The 24,502-nt window shown below is 42.0% G+C and overlaps 1 protein-coding gene across 1 annotated transcript in view; it reads right to left on the bottom strand.

Annotated features, from left to right (window-relative positions):
- Positions 1-24,502, bottom strand: part of ADAMTS17 (ADAM metallopeptidase with thrombospondin type 1 motif, 17) — a 181,495-nt gene that overhangs the window by 27,508 nt on the left and 129,485 nt on the right. The window contains exons 15-18 of the mRNA XM_009695531.1: positions 23,969-24,049; positions 16,083-16,240; positions 11,634-11,793; positions 9,505-9,640 (exon numbers count right to left, since the gene is read on the bottom strand). Coding sequence (XP_009693833.1) covers positions 9,505-9,640; positions 11,634-11,793; positions 16,083-16,240; positions 23,969-24,049 — 535 coding nt within the window. The remainder of the gene's footprint in view (positions 1-9,504; positions 9,641-11,633; positions 11,794-16,082; positions 16,241-23,968; positions 24,050-24,502) is intronic.

Below are 24,502 nucleotides of genomic sequence, written 5' to 3'. Positions count from 1 at the left end.
TGTATTTCGTAAAGGAATGTGCAGCAAGGTATTAGCATAATTACTATCTGCAAGTAATATACACACAGGGAAGAAAAATGTGATGTGCAAATAGTATCACATTATGGTTACTATTAAATTACACTACAGACAGATTTTCCTCTCTACACTGTCATCATACCTTTTGAGCACACCTGGATGTGTTTAAGAACGAGACTTACTTTTCATTTTTTAAAAAAACGGTAAGTATTTTCCTTATGACAACATAAAAAATAATTCCAGTGTTCTAACTCAAAACACCAACCTAGCTCTGTATTACTAACTGAGCCAGGTAACTGTTGTACACTAAGCCCTGTGTATATCATACAGAGCATTTGGCTTCCAGTTATGTTTTAAGCCTGTAAACTGATCGTAGGGATTGCTTCACACCACAGTTCTTTTCCGTTTGGTCTTTCCCTCCCAGGTTATAACCATATCTTCTGTTGGACCATGTGAATGCTCTAGCTGGAATCCCTGGAGAGCCTCTCATTTTTCTAACAAGCACTGATTTATGTGACAAACACACTCATCTTTCTCACAACCATAGGGATGGCTTTATCCATGGTATGATTTTTTGTACTCTTACCTCTATAGAACATTCAAGAGCTAGATGATCCCTGCTGGTGGTTTGATTTAGGAAGAAAGGGATGAGCTTTTAAGCACAGATATTTTAATCCAGTCAGTGGTTATCTTTCCAGCTAAAAAATGCCCAGAGGGGTGTGTTTTTCTAGAGCCTCAAAAAGCTGGGATGGGCAGGACATGCAATCCGAGAGGGCTGTTTTAAATCTTTGTCTTCTGAGTCTTCCTCAACCTCCGACCTCTCAGTATCTCTGCTGAGGAATTGGGAGTTCTTCTTCTAATCTGCTTTGGCAACACTCATCTGGCAGGCCCCTGGAGCAAACTTGAAATATCTTTTGGAGGTTCAGTTCATCATTTGATCTTTCTATGGTCTGGATTAGTCATTAACCTTGAATTATCCACTCTACCTACTTGCCTAAGACTCCCACATTTTCTAGGAAAAAAAATTGTCTACATAAACCTAGGGGAGGTGAATGTCTGCAAATGAAGACTTGTAGTTAAGGATTTGGGAAAAAATGCTATGAAGATAAAATGGGTCAAGGCTGAAGGATGGGGTGGAGGAGTGCAATCAAAAGACATGAGGTCACTTTTGCAGCCTCTTATAACATAAAGCCATTACCTGTTCTAGGGTAAATATTGCAGCCCAATAAATTTCACCTGGTTATTTCTGTCTCGAGCCCTGCAGAAGGCCAGTGCCTGCAAGTTGGTTCTTTTCCACTAACTAAAAATCCATGACATATTCCCACATGCACTCACTATCTACAGGGATTGCATTACTTTTGTTCCCTCCCCAGCGCTGCAGTGAAATTAATTTCCCTGCTTTCACAATAATTTGGCCAAAGGCACATTTGCAATAACAAAATTTTTTCTGGTTTTATTAAACCTGTTTTTTTAGAACTGGCTCTTAACTACAACTAGTACTACTGCTGAATAAAGTATCAGAGGAAATTTGCTACTAAACAAGACATAGCCAGTCTGAAAAAGCACTGGTGACAGAAACTAATCTCAAGTAGCGTAATCTGAGGGTCCTATTTCTAATAGATTTTATTGCATACCTTTTGGTTTAACAGACATTGTTGCACTAATGTACTGCTGAGGATACTCCACATCTAGTTAGCACTGGCTGTCTTTAGCACCAGTATGTGATGCAAAATCAAGTTGAAGTTGCTCAGTTTTCTGAGACACTTGGGTGAAACTGTGGCTCTACTGATGTCAGGCAAAACTCAGACCAACTTGCAGTGCGGCCAGGATTTCACATTGGATAATTTTAGCAAGGAAAACTGGAAAAGATTTCTGAGAATCAGTCATGTGGAACTGACAGTCAGATATTTTTTGCTTACAGCTATCAAACTAAGTTCATGCTTGAATATGTAGAAGCAAGAAAACACTGCTTACAAATGGACTCATGATTTCCATGAAATACGCACACTCTGCTATTGTATCTTTCTCTCCCTACACACTTCTGAAACTCTCCACCATATCTCTGCTATACTGAGGTCAAAATAATCAGGTGAATCTTGAATTTTGGGAACAGGTTGTGCCACACCCAGTCATTAGAAGGGTTTTTTTTTTTTGGAAAAAAAGTACAAGGAATCTAGTAGAATAATACAGCTGCTGATGTCGAAAGTAGGACTCCAAGACTAACATTCCTGTCTGATTGCCTTTATAAACAGTGCTCAGTAATTTTCCAGTACAGTAGTCATTCTACTAACAGACTTGCCAACTTTCACTCACACAGGTTTCTTTTTTTCTTTAGTGATTATCATTTTGACAGCTTTATTTTTTTTAATTTCCCACCAATTATAAGATCAGCCATAGGACAATGTTATGTCATTTACATGCACCTTGGGAAGTTTTTTTTAAATGGCACACATTGTATTGTCCCTCCTCCCTTCCCAAAATCAAGCAGATCACTCCATTTCGGAGGACTCAGTGTGGCGTCAGTGTGAGTACATGTCCTTCTTGCTGCCAGCTGCCTCACTACCCTAAGGCACAGAATACCAGCACTCTCAGAGCCTTTTTGCAGCGATTTACCCCTATCCTGATCCATGGCTGGTGTATCTTTGGTGGGGCAACTGGTATCCAGCTCCATTCTCTGCCTTTCAAGGAAGACACTGTCTTTTCCTCAGCTCACGCCACAGGATGCAAACAGTGTGAAGAGCATTACAGCAGGCAGCAGTAGGAGTGGATTTCACAATTAAATATTTTGCTAGATTATCCTGTTCTTTGTGGGTAAAGACTGCACTTGGCCTGAAGAGCCTCAAACCAAAGCACAGATCATTTAACATTTTAAAACAAGGCAGTGTTCAACCATAAGGTTGTTGAGTCAAACATTATAACGGGAAAAACCGTGATGTAAGCCAGCCTGAGTGTTTACACCAACGCTAAGAAACCTGTCTCATGACTCCATGTGAAAACTAATGCCAAATGAACTTCTGCTCTAGCAAGTCATCTTGAACTATTTGGTGTAAATGCATTAGCAGTAGCCAATAAGCCCTCCTCATTCTACTCTCCGCCTGTTCCCAAGCCTTCTCTTACTTCTCTTTCAGAATTGCTTCATTGAGTTGAGTTGCTGGATTTGCTTGAAAATACCTTTTTGTCTTTCAGTAGCTAATTAACTACTGATTGCTTATTGCTGTACTTGATGAACCGCCTCCAACCTGGAAGGCATGCAATCTTGTCTCCTTCTAGTGGATGGTGATAACCAGACGTGCCCACAAAAGGACATCACCTACCCACTCACAAAGGTGTCCAGAAGTGTCTCAGGTTTTCTGGTCTACAGTATTTGGCTTCTACTCTTGCAAGACCTGCCGGAGACCTGCTGCAGCTGCCCACTGCCAGCAGCCCAGGCTGGTTTCCCTGAAGAGCAGCCACCAGGGCGCAGCATTGCCCGCTGGCTCAGCCGCCTGCAGCCACCGGGGCTTGCACAGTGTCCAGCACAGCCCTGGCAAATTCATTAAGCTCAAATTGATTCTAGAGATCCCAACTCCAGTTTTGGGAAGGACTTCAAAATGAGCTCTTACGTGGTGCCTCCTTGGATCAGAGGGTGCTAACATTACTATTTATGCCAGATTTCCAGGCTAAAATGATTTGAAACCCTCCCCATGGCTGTTCCTTCTTTTCTTTTTTTTCGTGTAACCAAATTCAAAACACACCAAAGAAGATGTTTCCTAGCACAAGGCTCAGATAAGGTTTTGAACTCGTTGCCATTGAACCTGATGGATGATAAACACTTGTACATGTTCCAAAAGAGTCTGACTACGTTAATGAAAGAACATACCCATTTGGAACCATTAAATGTCTAGCTCAGTCCATTCAGTTAACAGACACTCCCAATATGTCCCTCCAGTTTAGCATAATTTCCATACAGCCTTGCAAGTAATTTGCTAACATTCTCAAGGAGTTTTCCATCATACTGCTCCCCCCTCCAAATTCTACTATTTGCAAGACTTTCATCTCACAAAATAAATTCAAAACTGTTCCGCTCCCCATCTACCTGTAATGATAACACAAATAAACACGGTGCAAACAGACCAGAATCAGGGAGACAGACTGATTTCTGTATTCTTGGACTGTTAAATAGACCACTGTCACAGGTATATGGTAGACTCTAAAGGGAGCAGTGGACTCTTAGACAGCAAGGGTCATATGGAGAAGCACCATGAGCTTAAATCAGACCAGCAATCAAAGCAATGGGTACTATCAACCATTGCACACTGAGGCATCATGCTATGAGCAGTCACTAGCCTTTTGGGCAAGTCGCCAAGGTGCTGAGCCAGCTGGGGCCTTGGTTGACTCTTACAACTGCCTTCATTTTTTTCCCCAGTAGGCATCACTGCGGTGCGTGAGCCCTTGGAGAGTGCAGCGTTGGATTCCAGTCCACAGATGGAAAAGTGGAAGGGGAACAGAAGAAAGAAAGAAGCCATCAATGTAACCACAGACCTGACCTCAGCAGCATGCCGGTTTTTAGAGGGGATTTGTAGGGTAACAATAATCAAGGACATAGTGGTAAATGGACGCAACATAGGTTTCCTCCAGGCAAAACTCATTGGCTGTATTTCTTTGATTAAAATAACTGCTTTTCCAGACAAAGGAAATGTGGTAGATTTAATTATTTGTTTATCAGCAAAGAACTCCTTTTGCTGCACTGGAAATGCTCATGTAAGTTGGAGCAACTGGTGATATGCTGGGAAACATGGATATCAGTACATAATTTGTATAGTAGGTGAGAGCTGGCCACAGTGTCGTGTTGTAAAGGAATATCAGGTATGAAAAGAAATTAGTTTAGTTACCAGTGGACGTCCTGAAAGACTTGTCTTGCATTTGATCTAATTTAGTATGTTCATTAATGATGTTGGCACAAAAAGAAGAAAACTGCTGAAAAACTGGGGAAAATGCTGACAATACAAAATCTAGAAGCACTGTCAATGCAACAGAGGATTAGGATGTCGTACAGGAAGAACTGAATAACCTTGAGTGCTGCAATAACAGAGATAGATTGAAAATTAATAGCATACAGTGCAAGGTTGTGTGCTTAGGGACTAATACCAAGCATTTCTATATTAAAGTAGGATTCTTATGTTGAAACAAATGAGGAGGAAAACATCCAGAATGACTGTAAGCCGCAAATATGATACAGCCATGAAAAAAGCAAAGCACATATCAGGAGAGTTACTGCCAGAGGAGACAGAAGAGTATGAATGGAACTGTGTAAGGGCTGGATTGGACTGAGACTGGGATTCTCCATACAGTTCTGGTCACCTATGCACTCAGATGATGAATTTAAATAACTCAAATTAGAGCACTAGTAGAGAAAGTGACCAAAGTGACCAAGGGAAGGAAGAATTGATGCACAGTCTCTGATCCAATAAGAACTTAAAGAAAAGTAATGGATTTAGCCCAGCAAAATGATGGAAGGAGGAGAAACACTGGTTTGCTGTATCATATGGCACTTAGCCCAAGGCAAAGAGCTAAGGAGGGAGCAGAGCTGATGAAAGAACAAATGGCTGAAAAATGACAATGAATAATTAAGGCTGGAAATAAAAGATCCTGACCGGCATGAACAGCAAGGTCACAGGAGAGCCTTCCGGTGAGGGAAGGAGACTGTGGAGCAAAATCAGTGTATGGAAAGGAGTCTATGACATGCTGCTGGTAGTAGCAGAAAACTAACCCTTGGACTCAGGAGATATTTTCAAGTCCTAAACAGTGAAAATAAGGGCTCAGGTCTCCTGTGGTTTTCTGCGGATGAAGGCAGGGATTTCTGGCTTTTATGCTGCTGTTAAGCATCTGTGTAGGAACACCATATACTCAGCAGGTCCCTGAAAGAACTCAACCTCTATTAAAAACTATTACAGCAAAGAGGAGGAAAATTAACAGTGTTTGCATACAGGCCATTACAAGTCTAACAGTTGGGAAATTTCATGTGTTTTTGGTTCTTTTCCTGCATTAGAGGGGAGCAGTTTCATATTCAGAGACCCAACCATGCATGTTGAAGTGTGTGGCCACTGGCCGACCTATGTTTTCAGTAATAACAGCTGATGTGATCTGTGATTTCTGAGTCCTGTGCCAACATGAGCGCTGGGTTTGCCTATATATTTGGGTTGGTGTTCAGTGTGCTGGAAACAACCCATACGCACCGCATGCAAGAATCCAGATTCCATCTGGTTACAGCAGGGTTTTGTAAAAAATATCTAAAGAGCTAGGCAAAGGATTAGAATAAAGAGGTGCTAATAGGGTGCAGTTGGGACAGGAAAGGAAGCTGTAAAGAATTTAATGGAAAAAGAGGGTCAAGGAACATAAAAAATAAAATAGGAAGAAAAAGAGGCATTTTTTTTTTTAAAAGGTGAAAGAGTAACAATAATAAAGAATGAAAGATTCTTTTATTTTTGCCAGTTTCAACAAAACTCTTAAGAAAATTCTCTTCTCTGACGTCTAATTTTAAAACATGTCAGTGTATCCAACCCTTTTTTCAGTCCTGCTTTGTATTTTTTCAGATGCTGGGTTGCAGTTGCAGAGTTCTAATCTTCTCCTTGGCCTCATGAAACTACTGTCCCCTGCCCCACGTTATTTGGCTCTCCCAAGAGGTGGCTGAAGTTCAAAGGGATATATAATTTGCAAAGCACTTTGGGATCGTGCTGGAATAAAGACACTGTTATTAATATCATACCCTTTTTTCCTCCAGATCACTTTATATATATATAATGTGGTTTATTATTTTTTTATTTTTATTACCATCTCAACAGCAATAGCCTCCCCCTCTCCCTCCATTTATATAACATGATCTCACCCCATCACAAAGAGTTTGCAATCCAGATCATACGTGGATTGAGAGAGGAAGGAAAGGGACAGTGTGGGATGGTGAATTCAAGTCACACAGCACATCCAGTGTGTGTGGGAGTGAGACTGAGTGTCCTATGACCCAGTTCTGTGCTGGCCATAAGACCTTACTCTGTAAGGCGATTCTCTCAAATTTTGAGTAAAAGTGTAAATGTAGTTCAAAACGCACAAAACAGAGCAGGTTTACTACAGAAAGGAAAGCATTGTTCCTTCTTCTGAACTCAGGTAAAGGGCTTAGGTCTGAGTGGAAACGGGAAAGGACCTTATTGTAACAAGACGCTACAATAATTTCAGTTGAAACCCTAAAACAAATTCAGGGCTCATAAAAAAAGCATTGACATGGTGAAAGAGAATGGTTTCTTTAAGATGTTCTTGGTCAGAGAATATGCTAAGCATGCATTTCTAATATCTGGGTGGGCAAACGCAAGTGGAAATTTAAATTCTACAGAGGCACAGAGAATGTGCTTCTGAAAATGTTTCCAGTTAAAAGCATGTTAAGTGTGAAAGTGTAGTCTACATGGAGGGAGTGAGGGAGTGTGGTCTATCAGATCATCAGCAAGGATTTTGTGGCCTTTCCAGGTACTAAGCACATCCAGTGTTTGCTGTCATTGCTCTGAAAAACATGGACCAACGAGAATATCACGGTGCCAGTGGTAATTGCTCCTCGGGAGAGTTGTGCTAAACTGTGGCTATACATTGCCTGGTAACTCCATACAGAAGAAGAGATACCTTGGAATAACACTAAGGGCTGGACTTGAATCCCCAAAGGAACACAATCTGGATATAGGAACAGAGTATTCCTTTCTCAGGAGGTTTTGTGTGATTTAACTTAACCCAGGGTCAGTGCCCTGGACAGGCAGCAATGTCACGGTGAAAGTCTGCAACGAAGAGGAGACTTTACCAAGGGCTCAGGGTCATGGAGATCCCATTGAGAAGCAGCACTGTGGGTCTTATGGCTCTAACAGACCTGATGGCCAAGACCTCCCTTTGTTGCTCTCAGCTAGTAGAGGGGGAAGCTGCCCGCTTCTTCCAGAGCTTTGTCAGTTGCTTTTCTTCATCTCTGCCACCTGGAACCTCTGCATATACCTGCCTGGGCTCACTCCAGTCCCCTCCCAATGGCTTCACAAAAAGTCTAGAAGAAATATTTCATGCCAGGGCAGAAACACAAGCAGATACTCCTTGTTTCTGTCTGTCTGAGAGAACGACATGACAGAAATCCCAGCATTACTGAATTTAGGAAACTTGGTCATGGAAATGACAGTCATTCCCTTGAAGTCATTGGGAGTTTGGCTCTCCTTACACACCTAGAAGCACATGGGGTATCTCATTATACCTTTCAGTACCACCGCAAGCAGTATGGCCACAATATTGTGCAGCAGCAAAACAGGCAGCGGGGACAGAAAATGAAACCTGAAACAGCCTAGCCTTATTGATGGATTACCTGACACTGGATTTCCCTGCTTCAGGGCACTTTAATCAGAGTGCAGGTCTAATTAGAAGGAAGTGTGCTGTTTCTCATTTTCTCTATTGTTTCTGCCAGCAGCATTAGCTTTGTAGGTACTTTTCCCTGGCTTGTCTGATTATACAGGATGCAACAGCTAGAAGGTTGTTTTGATTATGCTTTTTTAGATATTGTTGAGCTTTATCCTAATTTGATTTTATGTTCTAACTACTATCAAAAGTGGAGCACCTACACCACTCCACAATGCTAAACATTACTACAGAACAAGAGTGAATTTTTTTGTTAGCAAACAAACTGAACAAATTAGTTTGCCTTCCTGTGTTTTGTCATTTTGGCCAGAAATGTCATTTTTTATACAATGCAGATCAAAATTAATTCAGCTAAAAGTGCTTGCCAAATTAAAAAGAGTTTTTTATTATTTTTAGAACTTACTACCATTAGATCTCTAATTACTCCTACTTATGCAGAAAAGCACCCTTACTGAGGAAAGCACCTAAAATGTGTTTCATCATAATTTCTTGACTTCAGCAAGATTCAGGTATGTTTCCAAAACCATCCAGGTATTGCTAGACACTGTACAAACTTCACATGAAGAAGAAACACTCCTTGCCTAGAGACTCCCAGTCTGAACTATGCTAATACAGATCAGGCATGCAACACAGCAGGTCAGCTATAGTAGCTTAAAGGTTGTGAGTTGTTTGCAAGGTTTTTTGTAGCAATGTTTGACAATTAATCAGACCCTACACTGGGCTGATTCAAAAACCCAAAAGGTTAGATATGCAATCACTGCACTCTTGTCTAACTTTACACTGCAAGTTACCCTGTCACCCAGGAGGCAGCCAAGGGGAAAAGAAAACCATCCCCAAACAATGCATGAAGACAGCTTGCATGGAATCTGGCCTTACTGGCCACAAATTAAATGGACTCTGAGGTAATGAAAATCTGACCTGCTCACCAAAAGGAAATTAATATTACAGCTGGTTACTATCGCTAACAATGTGTCCCAATACTTTCAGACATTTTCACCGTGTTCACCAGATGGAGGCTTTGGAAATGGGCAATTTGTTGAGGAAAATGATATTGCATTTTATTATTTTTTAACTCCTTACCGTGACTGGCAGGGGTGTGTGTTACATTTCCTGACCTGGGGCTCAGGGCGATTCACTCGTTGGCAGTCACTGTCATTCACCACTGTCATGGTCTTGTTAATAATTCGAGTACAGGACACAATGGTTTTCCGTTCACCTACAAGTCAAATAAAAAACAACTCTGAAAAAGGAAACCAGTGGCTAAGAAGAAAACCAAGTTAACTTGTTAAGGAAAACTCGAAAGCTAGGAGCTCCCTACTATCTCTACAAGATGTAATCTACACAGATCTACCACCTCTGCAAGCAATCTTCTTTCCCACTTCTGTCTTACCTTTGTACTGTTCTGTTTTTTTTTTTCCAGAAAAGCTACAAATCTTTCCCCAATAATTGTGAAATTGACTGCTTCACAGGAGCAACACGTTGGGCTTTCTCTTTCTAGTGTTTAAAGTGGAAACAATCTTGAAAACAATTTGGTTTCATTTCTGGTTCCTCCTCCACATGTAGCTGTGCTCTGTAATCACCGAGGGCAGATGCGCGAGCTATGTAAGCTGAAGCCGCACAACCATCCACCCCTCAGTGACTGATAATGACAGGACAGCTGCTTCTTCCTCTTCTCCATTCAGGAAGAGGCAGGTTGAAAAGGAGTGACCGATGTTCAAGAGTGATAAACTGGGCTTGTTTGTATTTCACAAAGAGGTGAAATTAAGCCACCACAATAAATTATTTCTCATCTTCTGGTCCTCCAAATATACTATAAATATTCTGCCAGTAGGAGACATCTCAAAGTCAGCATTTATCACATAAAGCGCCTGTGCCTCAGGAGTTTCACCGAGATGCAGCAGTGTGGCCCTCAGGGTTCAGCCTTCCACGGGGTGACATGAGGAAAGCTGTGCCGCAGGGCGGCATGACAATGACCAGATGTGACAAGGAAAATGCCCTTCCTGCACCATGTGACTTTGCCTTACTGCTAATTATTTTGGTTTCTCAGATCCTCTTTTTAACCATCAGTCTGCATCAAATTGAGTTTATTCATGATCTGCAGCAGATAATTAAAAAACCCTCAAATTCTGTTAAAAAAAAATTTGTAAAAGTCTGCATGGAAGGGAAAAGGCCCTTCCCAGCTTGGACAAGTAGTAAAAGCATCTGACAACCAAAACATAAGAGATCAATTGCCATCCAAGCTACTACAGGTGGGAGCCGTGTTGCCAGTTACTGATTTGATTCAAGCACGTGGCAGGCTTGCAACATAAATCAAAAGAGCCGCAAACAAATTTCCTACTCATTTCTGTAAGGGTTTCATGTCTCTAACAAATTACTGTTTTAATACATCAGTAAAAGTAGAGTGTCCATTTTAAAGTGAGTTCTATTTACAGAAAAAGAGAAATCCATTATTTCCATACACTAAGGGCATTGAGCCTGCAAATGAGAAGATGAGTTTTGTCATATAATATGATAAATAATTGGGTCTGCTGGTGAAGAAAGACCATCCAGAATGCATGGGAACGATCCATTTTCCTCAGGGAAAAACCTACTTTTTCCAGTACTGAAAATTCAATGGACGGTGGCTGACAAACCAGTCTCTGGTTTCACAGCCATCAGCCCCAGGGCTTCAGCAAATCTGCCTCAGCACATCCTAGGGATCATCTGAAAAGTGTGATTTGCAATGTGCTCATGTACTCCCAGCAAGTCCACCCCACGTTAAGAGCGTCTGATGCAACCTCCAGGAGTTGTCACAGCAGCACTGCCCCTGTTTCATCCCTGGAGAAGGAAGTGTCCTTCCCTGAACATGCCTGAACACCTGTGAAAACTCTGCTCCAAGAATGTGACGGAGGTTTGAGATATGGGGCTGCACACAGCGCCTTGAGCCATCCGTGGAGCACTAATCCAGGTGCAGTTCCAGCCTACGGTAACAAGCTGACAAAGCCGTGTCCCTGCCAAAATGCTGGGTGACAATTAACTGTGGGGATGTGGATGATAGCTGGAAGAGCTGGTGAGAATGAGCTCTCATTTGAGTTCATTACGGCAACATCCATTCCCATGACCAGTTTCCTTCATGCTTTGGCAACGCTGTCTTCTGCAGGCACCTCTCTAATGGCTGGTGTCTGCAAACACCATACAGCAAGTCCCACCAAGCTTCCAAATGGCCTTACCTCCTCCACACTGCACACTGCACCCTTCCCATCCGCTGTGCGTCCAGATGTACAAAGAATCCTGTTGCTTTTCTGGCTCGCTTCTGTTTTCAGCAGTATAGTTTACAGGAATGGTGTATTCATAATGAATTCCATAATTCTGGTCATGAAATAACAGCACCTGGTTCAGCAGGAAAAGAAAGGCCGTTACAACACACTGTGTACTGGGAAAGCCAACAGACTGCAGAGACAGCAACGCTGGAAATGCTGTCTCAGGCCAATATTTCTAAAATGTAAGTACTTTGTGAAAGGCAATCAAATCTTTATCTAGAAACCTGAAATTACAGTGGTATTGGCAAAACAGGGCATCTGCAGGAGCAATAACTGCTTATGATTTGTGAATATTTAAAACAGTCATGGAGATGTCTAAACCTGGAATTCAGTGCATAACGTTGTTTAAGCCTCAAATGTGATCAGCAGGCCCCTGGCTATCTAAAGAGAAACAGTAAGACAACAGGAAGCATTAAATCAGCACTTTTCATATAACAACTATTTTAATGAGCATCTAGGGTTAAAAGGTCACTCATCATACTTGTCCTACCCTTCTTTTCTGGAAAGCAAGTTATCTGCAAGCCTCATGCAGAGGCTCAGGTTTCTGGTTGGGGACCTTTGTAGAGACTGGGGAAGTTCTGGGTTAACGCTGTACTGTTCATGGATCACGGTCCTGGGCAGCCTGCTCTACGCCACCCTGCTCAAGCAAGGGTGTTTGGAAGAGACAACCTCCAGAGGTCCTCTTCAAATCCAACCATTCTGTGATTCTGTGAGCTCCAGCATTTACTGTTGCATTTGAGTTGGGCTGCAGCAGTCCATAGTTTGAGGACAGAAATGTTTATTAACATATCTGAAGGAACAAGGTGATCCTTCTCAAAGCAAAAACAACTAATGCAAAAAACGTCACATGCCTCCTGGGAAATGTGGCACTAAAAGTGAGCTTGACTATTCCTGCTAACAAGCTGTAGGAGCAGGATTTTATTGCCTCAGAAACCTGAGGAGGACAAGGAAGACCCATGTCATACAGCTGCTGGCAACATATATATTTTCATGCCCTGCATATTGCTACAGGAAGGTGAAACCTGCTCTCAACAGCAGGTTGATTATTTCCTATGGAGTCACATGTGATGTCTCTAGTGTCATTACTCCAAAATTCACTGACAAAGACAGAGGAATCGAGAAAATGCTTATTTTTTCACCACAGGCAGATGACAGTTCTGGTCCTGTTTTGATTTACATGTTGGGCTTCATTTGGCTCTCACTTTCACTGGCTTGAGTCAGAAGTGACTAGAAGATACTCAATGGAGCATGAGGTCCACGGGATCCGAGTTACTACTAACAAATGTCATAGAAGTACTACTGTAATGCTGATGGTGTGGTTTTAGACTTGCTTATAGTTATTCCATAATTTCAGCAGCGTTAGACAGGTGAATTCTGCTGGCTCTTGTCACCTACTGAAATAGGAGCAGCACCTTATCAAATGAGATATTTTAAGTAGGGCTACCATAGTGAAGCAAGCAGCTACTCAATTTAAAAAAGCAAATTTGCAAATGCTATTTTCTCCCAACAGTAATTGTTTCCTATGCAGATTTGCAGAAATCACTCCTACTTAAACAATAATCTCACTAAAGCTGTCATAAGCTTATTTAACCAAAAAAATAACCGCATGCGCTGAAAGAAGGGGTCCAGTTTGCAGCCACTGACATCCTGGAGATCTATGCAGTGAACACTGAGGGGCTACACAAACTTGGCACCCAGGAATTGCTCTGCACAGTGCATAATCCTGGGCAGAAAGGCATCTTCCAGAAGATATGGGGAACAAAGATATGATTTTGCTTCAGCTACAGAGGGAGCCTTTCTATCAGAACTGAATAGCAAGGTTGAAACTTTACATTACAGTTTCAAAGATAAATGTTGGTTTTAACCACAATTTGAAATACCAGGCAGTCAGAGGCAGAGAAGTGAAGTCCTGCTCTGGCTTTCTTTAAGTGTATGGGATACAAACAGCTTGTTCTACAGAACTGATCAATCAGTCTTGTCTAAAGCATCTTTATGCTCTGGGAGTGTTTGGTTGTCCTCTGTTGCTGAGAGGAGGTCTAGCACAGGCCTCGTTACACAAACATTAATTCCTCCAAGAAATATACTTACAGCAACGCACTTGGAGAAATGCCTCAAATATTAAAAACCAGCTCCTAAAAAGAAATCCTTATTATCTCAATATGGGTGCAAGACTAGTGAATCTAAAGGCCCATATGAAACCAATTTCATGCAATTTCGTAGCCATATATAATTGGGGGGTGTGTGTATGTGTGTATAATTGGTTTCAAATGCAGGTCACAATGGACTGACTGAAGCTTCTGGCTCTTTGACAGTCCAGTGTATTCCACCACTGTTTGAACAACAGTTTTCTATTTAGAGGTAACTGGTAACCATCGTGCCTCTCTTGCGTTGAAAGAATGAAACCCACTACCCTGTATCAAGGAAAAGATTAATATCTGATTTGAAGAAAAGACTTCATGTGTGCTTTGTTTATGACTGGCAGTGATTTTAAGCCACATGTTTTTTTAATGGTCTGGTAACTTTTACACTCCTCCTTTTTAATCATTTCTGGGGAGGGAAGGTGAAGAAGGAAAATTTCCTCTGCTCATATGTGCTGAAAATGTCAGTCTGTACCTGGAAAGGATACTCATGGAGAACCTCATAATCACTAGTTTCCTATGTTAGTTACTCACTCCTTAATGAAGGTGAAATGAGTATTTCTTTAAAAACAAAGCTCTACTGAACTACTGAAGTTCACAAAATACTGCTACCAGATTTTACTGCAGTACACCTCAACTAAGTAATGCCCTAGAAGGTTCCAAAAGCTGACAAAGGAAGCCTGCACAGCATCTTCACAAATGGTACCTGTGCAACTCTTTTTTTCTTACATGAGTTTAGGAAGACCCTGGCAGTACAAGATGCTTTGTCAGAGACCTAGTTTCAGGAGGGAAGACTTGTGTTATAGCCAAAGTCAAGCAGAAGCTGATTTTTCTGATGATGAAGGCGGCTCCTGTATACACCTCCTTTGTGTGGGCAGACCTTGAATTACATGGCCAAGTCAGGAAGGTGCTGGTGTGCCCAAACCTGCACTACTGCCTATTTCAGTAGTAACCTCTTTGAATCCAGCTTTACGCTGGTCTCTGTGTGAACCTGGTAAACTCACTCATCTGTTCGAGAAAGCAAAGACAAAAGACCTCATCTTCCTATGTAACATATTTTGACACAGAGAAAGTACTGCCAAAATGGACTACTATTATTATTTTGTGTGCGTGTGTGAAAAGTTCAAGCAACTTTTGAGCTTTTCAAACTGGGCCATGAAACGTTGCACAATGAACACCAGCAAGCCAAAAAATTCAGGTAAGGAAAGGGAGAGACTTCTGATTTTTAGCTGTGCTTACAGATAGCCTTCAGTGAACAAACATGGCAAAAAGTCACAAGGAAAAGAAACAGTACACAGAAAAATGTAATTGGATAAAAAAGTTACAGGAAACAATGCATACATTAAAATACTCTGTTTCTAGGCAAACCTTGCTATAGAAACTGTAAAGCTTTCCACAGACTTTCAACTAGTAACACTTATATGAGACAGGCATTACTACAGTTATCTTGCAGATAGAAACATTGAGGTTACCACCAACGTCAAGGGACAGGCCCATGAGTCACCCCATTGCCCATTAGTGACAGGACTGGGACTACAATCCTGTTCTTCTCACCCCTGTGGACTTCTCACTCGTGTTCTCATACAGCAGCCATATAACTGTTTATAAAATGACACGCCTGGTTAACAGAAGGACTATGTTGAACATTAGGAAAAATGTTCAAGAACACCTTAAAATACACAAAATTGAAAAAACAATATAAAGAAAACAAGGAACATTTCTGTGTGTAACTAAGTCACTGCAGAGGGTCAAATTCACATGTATCACCTGTACATGCCAAATCTGCACCTCTTCTCTTAGAGGAACTGTGTATTTAAACACAGAATACATTCTGGCATAAACTGAAAATATATTTTGGCAAATATCCCTTCATGTGTGTGAGCGGGTATGTCTATGAAATAAAGAAGGTCCCTGGAAACCTACGTCCTCTAGAATGGACCTGTCACATTGTCTGCAATGCATTACAGGAGTATCCTGTACTGGACGTGAGCTTACTGGGACACTGCATGTTCTCCCAGAATAGAGCATCATTTATTTTTAAGCAGGGAACTGGGTTTCTCCAGCCCTTGCAATGCTGCAAAAGAATGCAAAGCGAGGCACTACAGCATACCTTAAAAAAACTCTGGTGAGGAAGCAAACAATCAAAATTTAACTTTCAGCTAGGATATAAACCCTTTATGTTGCATCACTTAAGAAACACAAACAAAGGATATAAAGTTACCATCAAGTGCAGTGGTATTTTAGTTGGTCCTTTGGCAGAGATTTTCTCCCACAGACCCCTTCGCACGTACCGGACAGTAGTGCCTGCGATCTGAAACTCACCAGGAAGCTCAATTTTCCAGTCGCTGTTAATGGATCTCTTACTGGAATCTTTTAAAGCTGGAATGAATCAAACACCACGGAATGAAATGTAAGCAAATTTGTAATTACAATATAGACTACTGAGCTTCTGTCTCAGCCCACCTGAAGTACAAGATGCAGTAGCCTTGTAACAGACATGAGTTTAAAAGAAAAAAAGTATACTTTCAGCTGACTCATCATAATGTTTCTAACTTGGGCATATTCTGTATTTCAGGTGATGAAGGCATTTCTAATTATATTAACATTGCTATTAAGTAACAATAAAGTCATATAAACTGGTCTTGCTAAGGTTTTACTGCCTAAAATTATTATGTTCTGCTTTCCAAATAAGCAACCTTCTCCAGTTTCAAAACTTCGAGGCATTCTCTGTGCCATTCCACTGCCAGAAAATTTAAAGGGAAGAAAAAAACAGTGTGCAGAAGGAGTTACAAAGGAAATAAAAGGAAAGAAAGATAACTACCCACTGTCCTTGAAAAAATACTACTAATTTAGGACTAAATGGTAGAACTCTTCCACAGTTTGACCTATTTCAAGAGCATGTCCAAAAACTACACATACTCGTGGCATATTGTTGAATTCAATTACATATACAGCTCTGCTTTTGTAAAGGAAAGCTGCACAACTGGAAATTTTTCCTTTGATTTTCAGTGAAGAGAGGTTTAATTTGGATTTAAAAGTAACACTAAAATACTATAGCATTGTGCTAACAAGCAAGAACCACAAAGCAGAAGTGACTGACTAGGAAAGTGCAAAACTTACTAGCCCATTTTCCTTACCCAAGCTGCACAGAGTGCAGATTGTGAACAGAGAGTATAATTAGAGAACAATCAGTTAGGAGCCATAATTCTTCCTGGAATAATCTCAATATTTATTTGCCAAAGGTTACAAGGGAAACATGTAGGTATGTATGTAAAATGAACATGCCTGGAATAGCTAGTATCTTGGAAGCAAACATTTAGATCACTTTAAGGATTATTCTCAAATCTAACTATTTAGATTTTAATCTTAGAAAAATGAATGGTACCATAAATTTGGACACATATACCAAATTGGCAGACATGATATAAGAATCTAATACCACAGAGTAGCTGCTTGAGTATGACCTGAAGATACTTCTGGTAAAACACTTACATACTTGCAGTGTTACACTCTTACAGCTATTAAAACTGGTACTTGGGGTGAAATAGTATGAGAACAGCAGTGGCTGTAAACGGAAGTCTGGTTTGCAAGGCAAGATCTATATATTTTTATGTAGACTGCCCATCCTGAGACTGACTAAAGTCTGGCAGCAGTTGTGTTCAGAGATTCTTATTCAGATAGTCTATAAGGAAACCTGTTCCAATCTTCAAGCATTAACATAAAATTCAGAGATCATTTATCTCTAAACTCTCCTTCCAAATGTAGCAAGACAATTCTGCACTTTTTTTTTTAGTTTCCAAGCAGAAGCAGCTTTTGAAACTGTCTTTTCCTAAACTTTCCTTGAGAAAAAGATTAATCAAATCTCTATGTCCATACACATGTGAAATTTGCAAGTGTGAAATAAAGCTGTTCCTGAGTTTGTGCACGCTCCATAACGCAAACATTGAACAAGTTAACGTTTAGTTCTCCTAGTTGTAAAAAGAAGTCAAGTTACAAAGCACAGACTGGTCAGTGGATAGAATGTGAGCTTGGCAGATCAGCTTAATAGCCCCTTGTGCTCAAGCCTGGAGGGCAGAATATTTCAACCTGCAAGTACCAGCTACAGGCATAATTTAGCATGGCCCTTAGGTTGTTCTAAATTACTCCAGCGACTTTTTTGCAAGTTAAAAAACTGGATAGGCATTATAAAGCTCCAGCATCAGAAATAAGCAGGGGTTATGGTCAGGGTCAGGATACTTCCTGATGCCTTCTTTGCTCTCAAAAGGCAGAAGCAGGTGAGATACTATCTACCTCTGGGTTTGCTGGAAACCAGGCCATAAATAAAAAACATCAGCAGGCAAGGAACAGCCTGCCACAGCCACCCTCCTTTCAGAGTCCATGAGCTGGACACACATGCGTAAGGTCAGGTGCTGCAGGATCACATCCATCCTGTCAGGAAGTGCCTCTATGCATCAGTAAGGACCACGTAGAAAGCTCTGCTGCAGAAGGAAGCCCTGTAAGATGAATATTGAGAAGAAAAGATACTTGGAGTAACATGCCCTTTCTTCCAGCATAACCTATTGCGTCAGGATCGCTGATATTCTTCAAACCATAAAGACATCACATTACTGTTAACTTGTCAGTGCAAGCTGATTTAGGGATTTACGTGTTTTCTACATTAGAACGGAAGCACAGTTCTCCAGATGTTGGTGTGATGCACTGAGGGAAGAGAAAATTGGCAGACCCTTTTTCAACACAAAGAAAGTCCCAGGCCCCTTTGTGGAGATCCATGCAGAATGATCAAATTTGCCCTGACATCAGACAGGCAGAATAGCCTGTGTGTTACTGGGTTTCCTTAGTTCAAAGTTAACTATGTCTTTTGGCTAAGCCTTTAACAAGATGTTTCCTAGTCTCCAGCATTTCATGCCTATTTTATTCTCTTCCAGTAAAGAATACAACCTTGGCTTTCGCTTAACTGAGTGAGCTGCAAGAAGGTAAGAGGAGCTGATTTAAAGTCTTTTCAAGTCAATGGGAAAATCTTCCATTGTCATCTCTTTGGATCAAGTCCCCATAGGCAGCAAACCCTCCTCGGTGTGCTTAGGCTATATATGATTGCCTAATATGCTTAGGAGACAAGGAACTGGACTTTTTATTAACTGCGCAACACACCAGTTGGGTCTAATTTACTGTGGGAGCATTTGTAGTGATACTGGGCTATCCTACATAGACTTTCCTTTTATTCTAGCTGGTCACGTCAAACACCTTTTATATAGCTATTACAATGAAGGTTCCCTCAAGAAATGAGGGGCCAGTTCACCTCTTCCTCAAATGAGGTTTGAGAGGAAGGAAATCATTGTTAGTTTTCTCTTTGGAGGTTTCCTGAAAAACTTCTATTTGACTCAATAGGATAAGTGCCTGGTTCCACAGATCCCAGAGGGTCTGCCGAAGGTAAGAGGAGATACCTGACGTGATTCCAGCACAGGACACAATTTCACAGAGGAAACCTATTTTGAGACTATTCCATGTACAGTGCACAGACGTGTTCCCAGGCACCTGGGAACCTCTATGTTGTTAAAATCATCCCTAGCATATCTTATGGCCCAGGTCAACTTGAATTCTCCCAAACAACTCCTAGCATGGGTCAAGATCTAGGGTCCCTTCTCAATAAGCAGTATGCAGGCAGCCCATACACAAAGTACTCCATGACTGCTGGCCTCAGTGCCCAGGAATATTTCAGGGCACATTCAATTTACCAACTGAGCATCATTTCTAGTGTCTAACCTCTGGGGAAGTCTGGAGCAGCTGGAGGTTGCAGTGTCTTCTGCATCTGTGTGATCCTTTCTGAGGATCTGCATCCTAGGGAGTTACTGGAGAAAGGTGGAATACTCTTCTGTCCTGCTGCACACAACCTTCCTGATAGCTCTCATGGTCCCATTAGAGGTTCCAAAATCAGGGTGAAGGAAAACTGCAGGTATGGTTTCCCAGGAGGAGTGGGAAGTATGTGAGGCAATGTTTTTTCTGAGGAAAGTTCTCCTTGGCACATAGACTAGGGGTATGATGATGTCCTGGCACTTGCATGCTACAGCAATATAACTCCATCTGCGGCTTACTTCTCTTCCCGCTTTGTTCCTTGATCTACAAAGTACCTTCTGCAAACTTCAGACAAAATTCTGAAGCAGGATTGCTCTCCTCTGCCAAAGCCTAGTGGCTTCCAGGCAGATCAAAGCAGCCATCACACCGGCCTTGAGGAGCTGTGAACATGACTAATCAAAGCTGTGGATGAGATAAAATTATCTCCATGCAGTATGGCTGACTAGTAAAGATATCATGGCACATGGTCAAAACAGTGTATAAGAGCTTCAATGACTAAAACTAGGCTTTGGTTCCAGCTCATCATCAAAGGAAGATAGCTTGCTGATGAAAAACAAAATGTTTAACCTTTGTGGACCACTTTTCTGGCTAAGGTTTGATTTTGATTGCTGCAGGCACTGCTCCCTTAGTGACTGAGGAGACAGAGAGTTTGGAAACAGCCCTGTTCCTAAAGGTGCTCCTTGAGGATTGCAGGAATTGCACTTGAGACTCAGCAAAGCATTTGGGCCAAAGTGTTTTTGCCACTGTTTGTCTTCATTGCACGCATGTGCCCCATCAGTACGGATCAATGCTGTAGCTATAAAACCTCCATGTCTCTTAGACACAGAGTACTGCTCTTTCTCCAGTGAGAAAGCTCTTATTGAACTCTGTGCTTTTCATCCAAGCATTGCAGAAGCACTTTGCAAGACAGCAAGTATCTTTACTGCCACTTGAGAGAATAAGAAAAGCATGCAACAAAGAACACTTGCCCAGTCTCCCTGAGAGCTCAGTGGCAGCAGCTGAGGAGACCAGGATATACGTAGTCTTCTCTGACAAAATTTGTCTGACTGTAGTGGAAAAGCCCAAACAGGAAAGCAATTGTGAGCCCTGTTTGCCAAGTGGTCCTCCCCGATTTAAGCTAGCACCCACAGGATTTGTTCTGCCTTGGACAGCTGGCTGCAGTTCTCCTGGGACCCTATGCCTCTAACAGGGTAGTGAAGCACAGCTCTTTCTCTTCTCCCCACTGTAGGTGCATTTGGGCAGTAGCAAGAATCCACGGTTACATCTCTAAGCTTTTTCTGGCTCAAAGTTGCACAGTAGAAGAGCAAAAGGAAAAGAAACCCCAGCAACAACCATAATTCCTTTTTTTCTTGTTGGCTGGAAGACAGGAACTGACCAATCTATTTCTAAACCTGGCATCTAGTCAGATCTTTATTTCCACCTTGGGTCCCTCCAGCTTGCTTACCAGGCTGTGAACACAAACTGCCGAGGCATTTCCTGTTCAAGGTGGTTTTTCAGCGTTACAGCCAGCCAAGGCAGCCAGCGTGGGTTGCCTGTAGGTGGAGGGAAATTCTTCAGGCACTGCTCCCAGCACATGGAATAATGATTCCAAATGATGCTGGGCTCATTTCCAGAGTGCTGTACCCAGTTCTGAGTGGAAATAGGACCTGATTGGACTTAACTTTGTCAGTGTAATTGAAATAGAAAATCCTTCAATACTCAGACTTGGATTTACAATGCATTATGAGGCCTATCAGAGTGACTGGATTTTGTTTTCTTGGTCATCTTTTTTGTCCTATTGGAACACTCCTGCTGCTATTCCTCAGCTTAGGTTAGCAAGACATCGGGTGTCTTTTCTCTGTGTCCAGTGTTCCTTGAAAGAGAAAACCCTGGAAAGCTTAGAGAGGTTCTCCTGGCTCCTGACCATGAACCAAAGGGCTAAAAGCATTCAGAAGCTTTAAACCAGCCAGATTTTTATCTGTCTTTATTTGATACACACAGGGCCAAGTCCTGCTCTCAAATATACACAATCCTAATCTTCACCACCCCCTGGGGAAATACCTGCTTTAGTCAAGGTTACATGGTCACAATGAAGGGCAGTTGCTAGCTCCACGTAAGACTCTCAGTACTACAGCTATCTGCCAAAGCCCAAGCCCCGGACAAATACCCTGTGCAAATCCCACCAAGACAAACAACAGGCTGGCTTCCAGAAGGGAGAGTATTTGCAAAACCCAAGGAAACACTGGCTTTCATTGTTCCACCAGTGCTTTGCTATGTCAAACACCTTACGTGTAGGCGTAATCCTCTCCCAGTAAGCTGGCTGCAGCATTATTGGAAATACTAGCAGTAGTGATAGATGCTTCCTACCAAAAAGTGTCACAAATGCCAATGCTTTTGATCTAAGGGGAGCTGAATGACATGACTTGCCGTCTTTTTTTCCCCCTGAATCTGGAATGAAAGACAGAGAACAAAAGCATCTTTCCCGGGGATATTGCCAACTTTGGTAGTATCTCAAGACAGAAAACCAATGGCACTAGACCTGAAATCCTAAGAAACAATCACTGTGTAAATGTTTTCAGCGGCATCCTATATCTCAGTACTGTATATTAACATCTCCTTTTGGCTTCAGAGATGGGAGGATTATAAGCAAAAGACGCGGAAATCAGAAACCAAGGGTCCTAGTCTGAGCTTTGCTACTAACTCTGCATAGCTGTGAGCAAGTTGCAACACCTTAGTTTCCCCTTCTGCAAAACAGAGAGAAACAAGCTTCATAATCCACTCAGAATTCCTACCACAGGCTTGATATATCTCTGGGAGCAAGTCCATCTTTCAGAGGGTGTTTCTATCCTAAAACCTTGCAGTGTCTCTGTTCTGAGAAGCTCACTTTGAGAGAACCAGAATATGCACAAGTGAAAACAGTACCTAATACTTCCCAGGCTAAGGGACAGCTGGAACATGCATCTGCTCCAACCACTGCAATGAGAATATCAGCATGTGGAAAGGCAGAAACACTGTTTGATAGGGAAGGGCAAAAATAATGTGTTAATGAGCTCATCAACAGCAAGAACAGCTTAGGTCTGACAATGCAGGGACCTATAAGCTGCAAAAGTTCACTGAACAAAGGAGGAAGTTTGGGATTTTCTCTTATTCTTTTGTTTTCCCACACAGCACTAAGAACTTAAGAGAGACAGAAGAATTCCGCCATTTATGTGTGGCCATGCATCTCTGAGTGTGCAAAGGATGTTTCAATGTGCTGGGTGTTCTTTCGGGCCTTGGACAATTTTCCTTCAACTCCCTGCTCTGCCACAGGTTTCCTATGTGAATTCAGGGCAATGGAGCATTAGCATTTCTATGATTTAGTCTCCCTAGAAGTAGATGGGAGATAAAGCCCTTCATCTCTTGCACAGTAATGACACAAAACAAAACACCCCCAGCCTTGGAGAGAGGAGGTAGAAGACCAGACTGACAGATGTATACTGTAGCTGGCTAGTTGCATTTTACAAATGCCCTTCCAATCTTTAATCTAAGTGATTAGTAACTGGACAACAAATTTGTTGACAGTCTCTGCCCTACAACAACCTTACATACAAATCTGACCAATCACCCATGTCTAAAAATTTGTTTCCAACAGGGAAAAGAGGAGAGGAAGCCTGTTCCTCTCAAAAGGAATGCAGAAGTAGAAATGAGAAGAGGATTAAACAAATCATTTAGTCTGAGAAAATAGAGGCAAGTGGACTAGAGGCTGCAGCCAGCCCATCTCAGAGTGCAGGATCAGGTCTTGGGTACAGCATCAAGTGAAAACCTGCTGCTGCAGGAAATGGCACAGGCAACCTCATGGGCAGGTTATTGAGGGATATCAGCTGCCCTGTCCTGCCTCCACTTCAGTCTGAGCTGAGCACCTTCCTATCTGTCTCTGCGTCATTCCTTTCTCTAAATGCACTGTTCTCTTTCCCATTCCCTCCCAAAGCATTGTGTGCTCCTGGCAGCTGCTTTCAACCCAGTGCCAAGCTCTGTTCAGGAACTCTTCCGTCTATACAAAGGTATTCTCTGGTCCTTTCAGGTTGCACTGGGCCTGTAAGTGTCACATACTATCACATCAAGCAAACGTCACGAAACCAAGCCACAAAAGCAGAGAGAGATTGCAACAAGAATGAAATCAACAGCTGCTTCCTGGCAATGACAAAACTATCATCTTACAGGTCATTTAGAGAAGGGTCATTTTAACAGAAAACATAGCTGAGTTTTGAATCAAAACATTTTCTTCTCTTGTCATTTTACCCAGAAAACTGTGAGCAGGTTTATCCTCAACCACTCTGATCCGTCGGGCACCTGCAGGGATCACAGCTGCTTCGATGTAACCTATGGCAACAAAAGAGCAGATGGATGAGAGCATGCTACAGACAGCCAGAGGCATCAATCATTCGGTATCTCACCATGAAAAAACCAACTCCTGCCCAGGTTGGGGAATGGGTGGGAAACACTTCAAATGAGATCCCTGCGTTGGCAGCCAAGTTTCACTGCTGTGACATGCATGGTTATGACTAACATTTCAGCCTGAGAAGAGGGAGAGAAATGCACGTGTGCTGCTTAATTGTGACTTAAAGCTTGTGCTTGGGTCTAATTAGATTTGGTCCCTTTGAATCACCCTGGCTCTCCTGTGGTACTGGCAGGGATGCATGAGGACTGTTCCTCTTCCCGAGCTGATGCAAAGTGTCACTGTCAGGACCAACACTGCACATCACAGAACAGACATCTGTGATTTGAAATGAAGTTTCCAATAGATGCTCCTGCTTCTCCCTCCTGAAAAAACCC

This window comes from Cariama cristata, unplaced genomic scaffold (assembly GCF_000690535.1).
Source record: "Cariama cristata isolate BGI_N322 unplaced genomic scaffold, ASM69053v1 scaffold3292, whole genome shotgun sequence".
Taxonomy (NCBI): Eukaryota; Metazoa; Chordata; class Aves; order Cariamiformes; family Cariamidae; genus Cariama; species Cariama cristata.
This window is presented reverse-complemented; position numbering and strand designations above follow the sequence as displayed.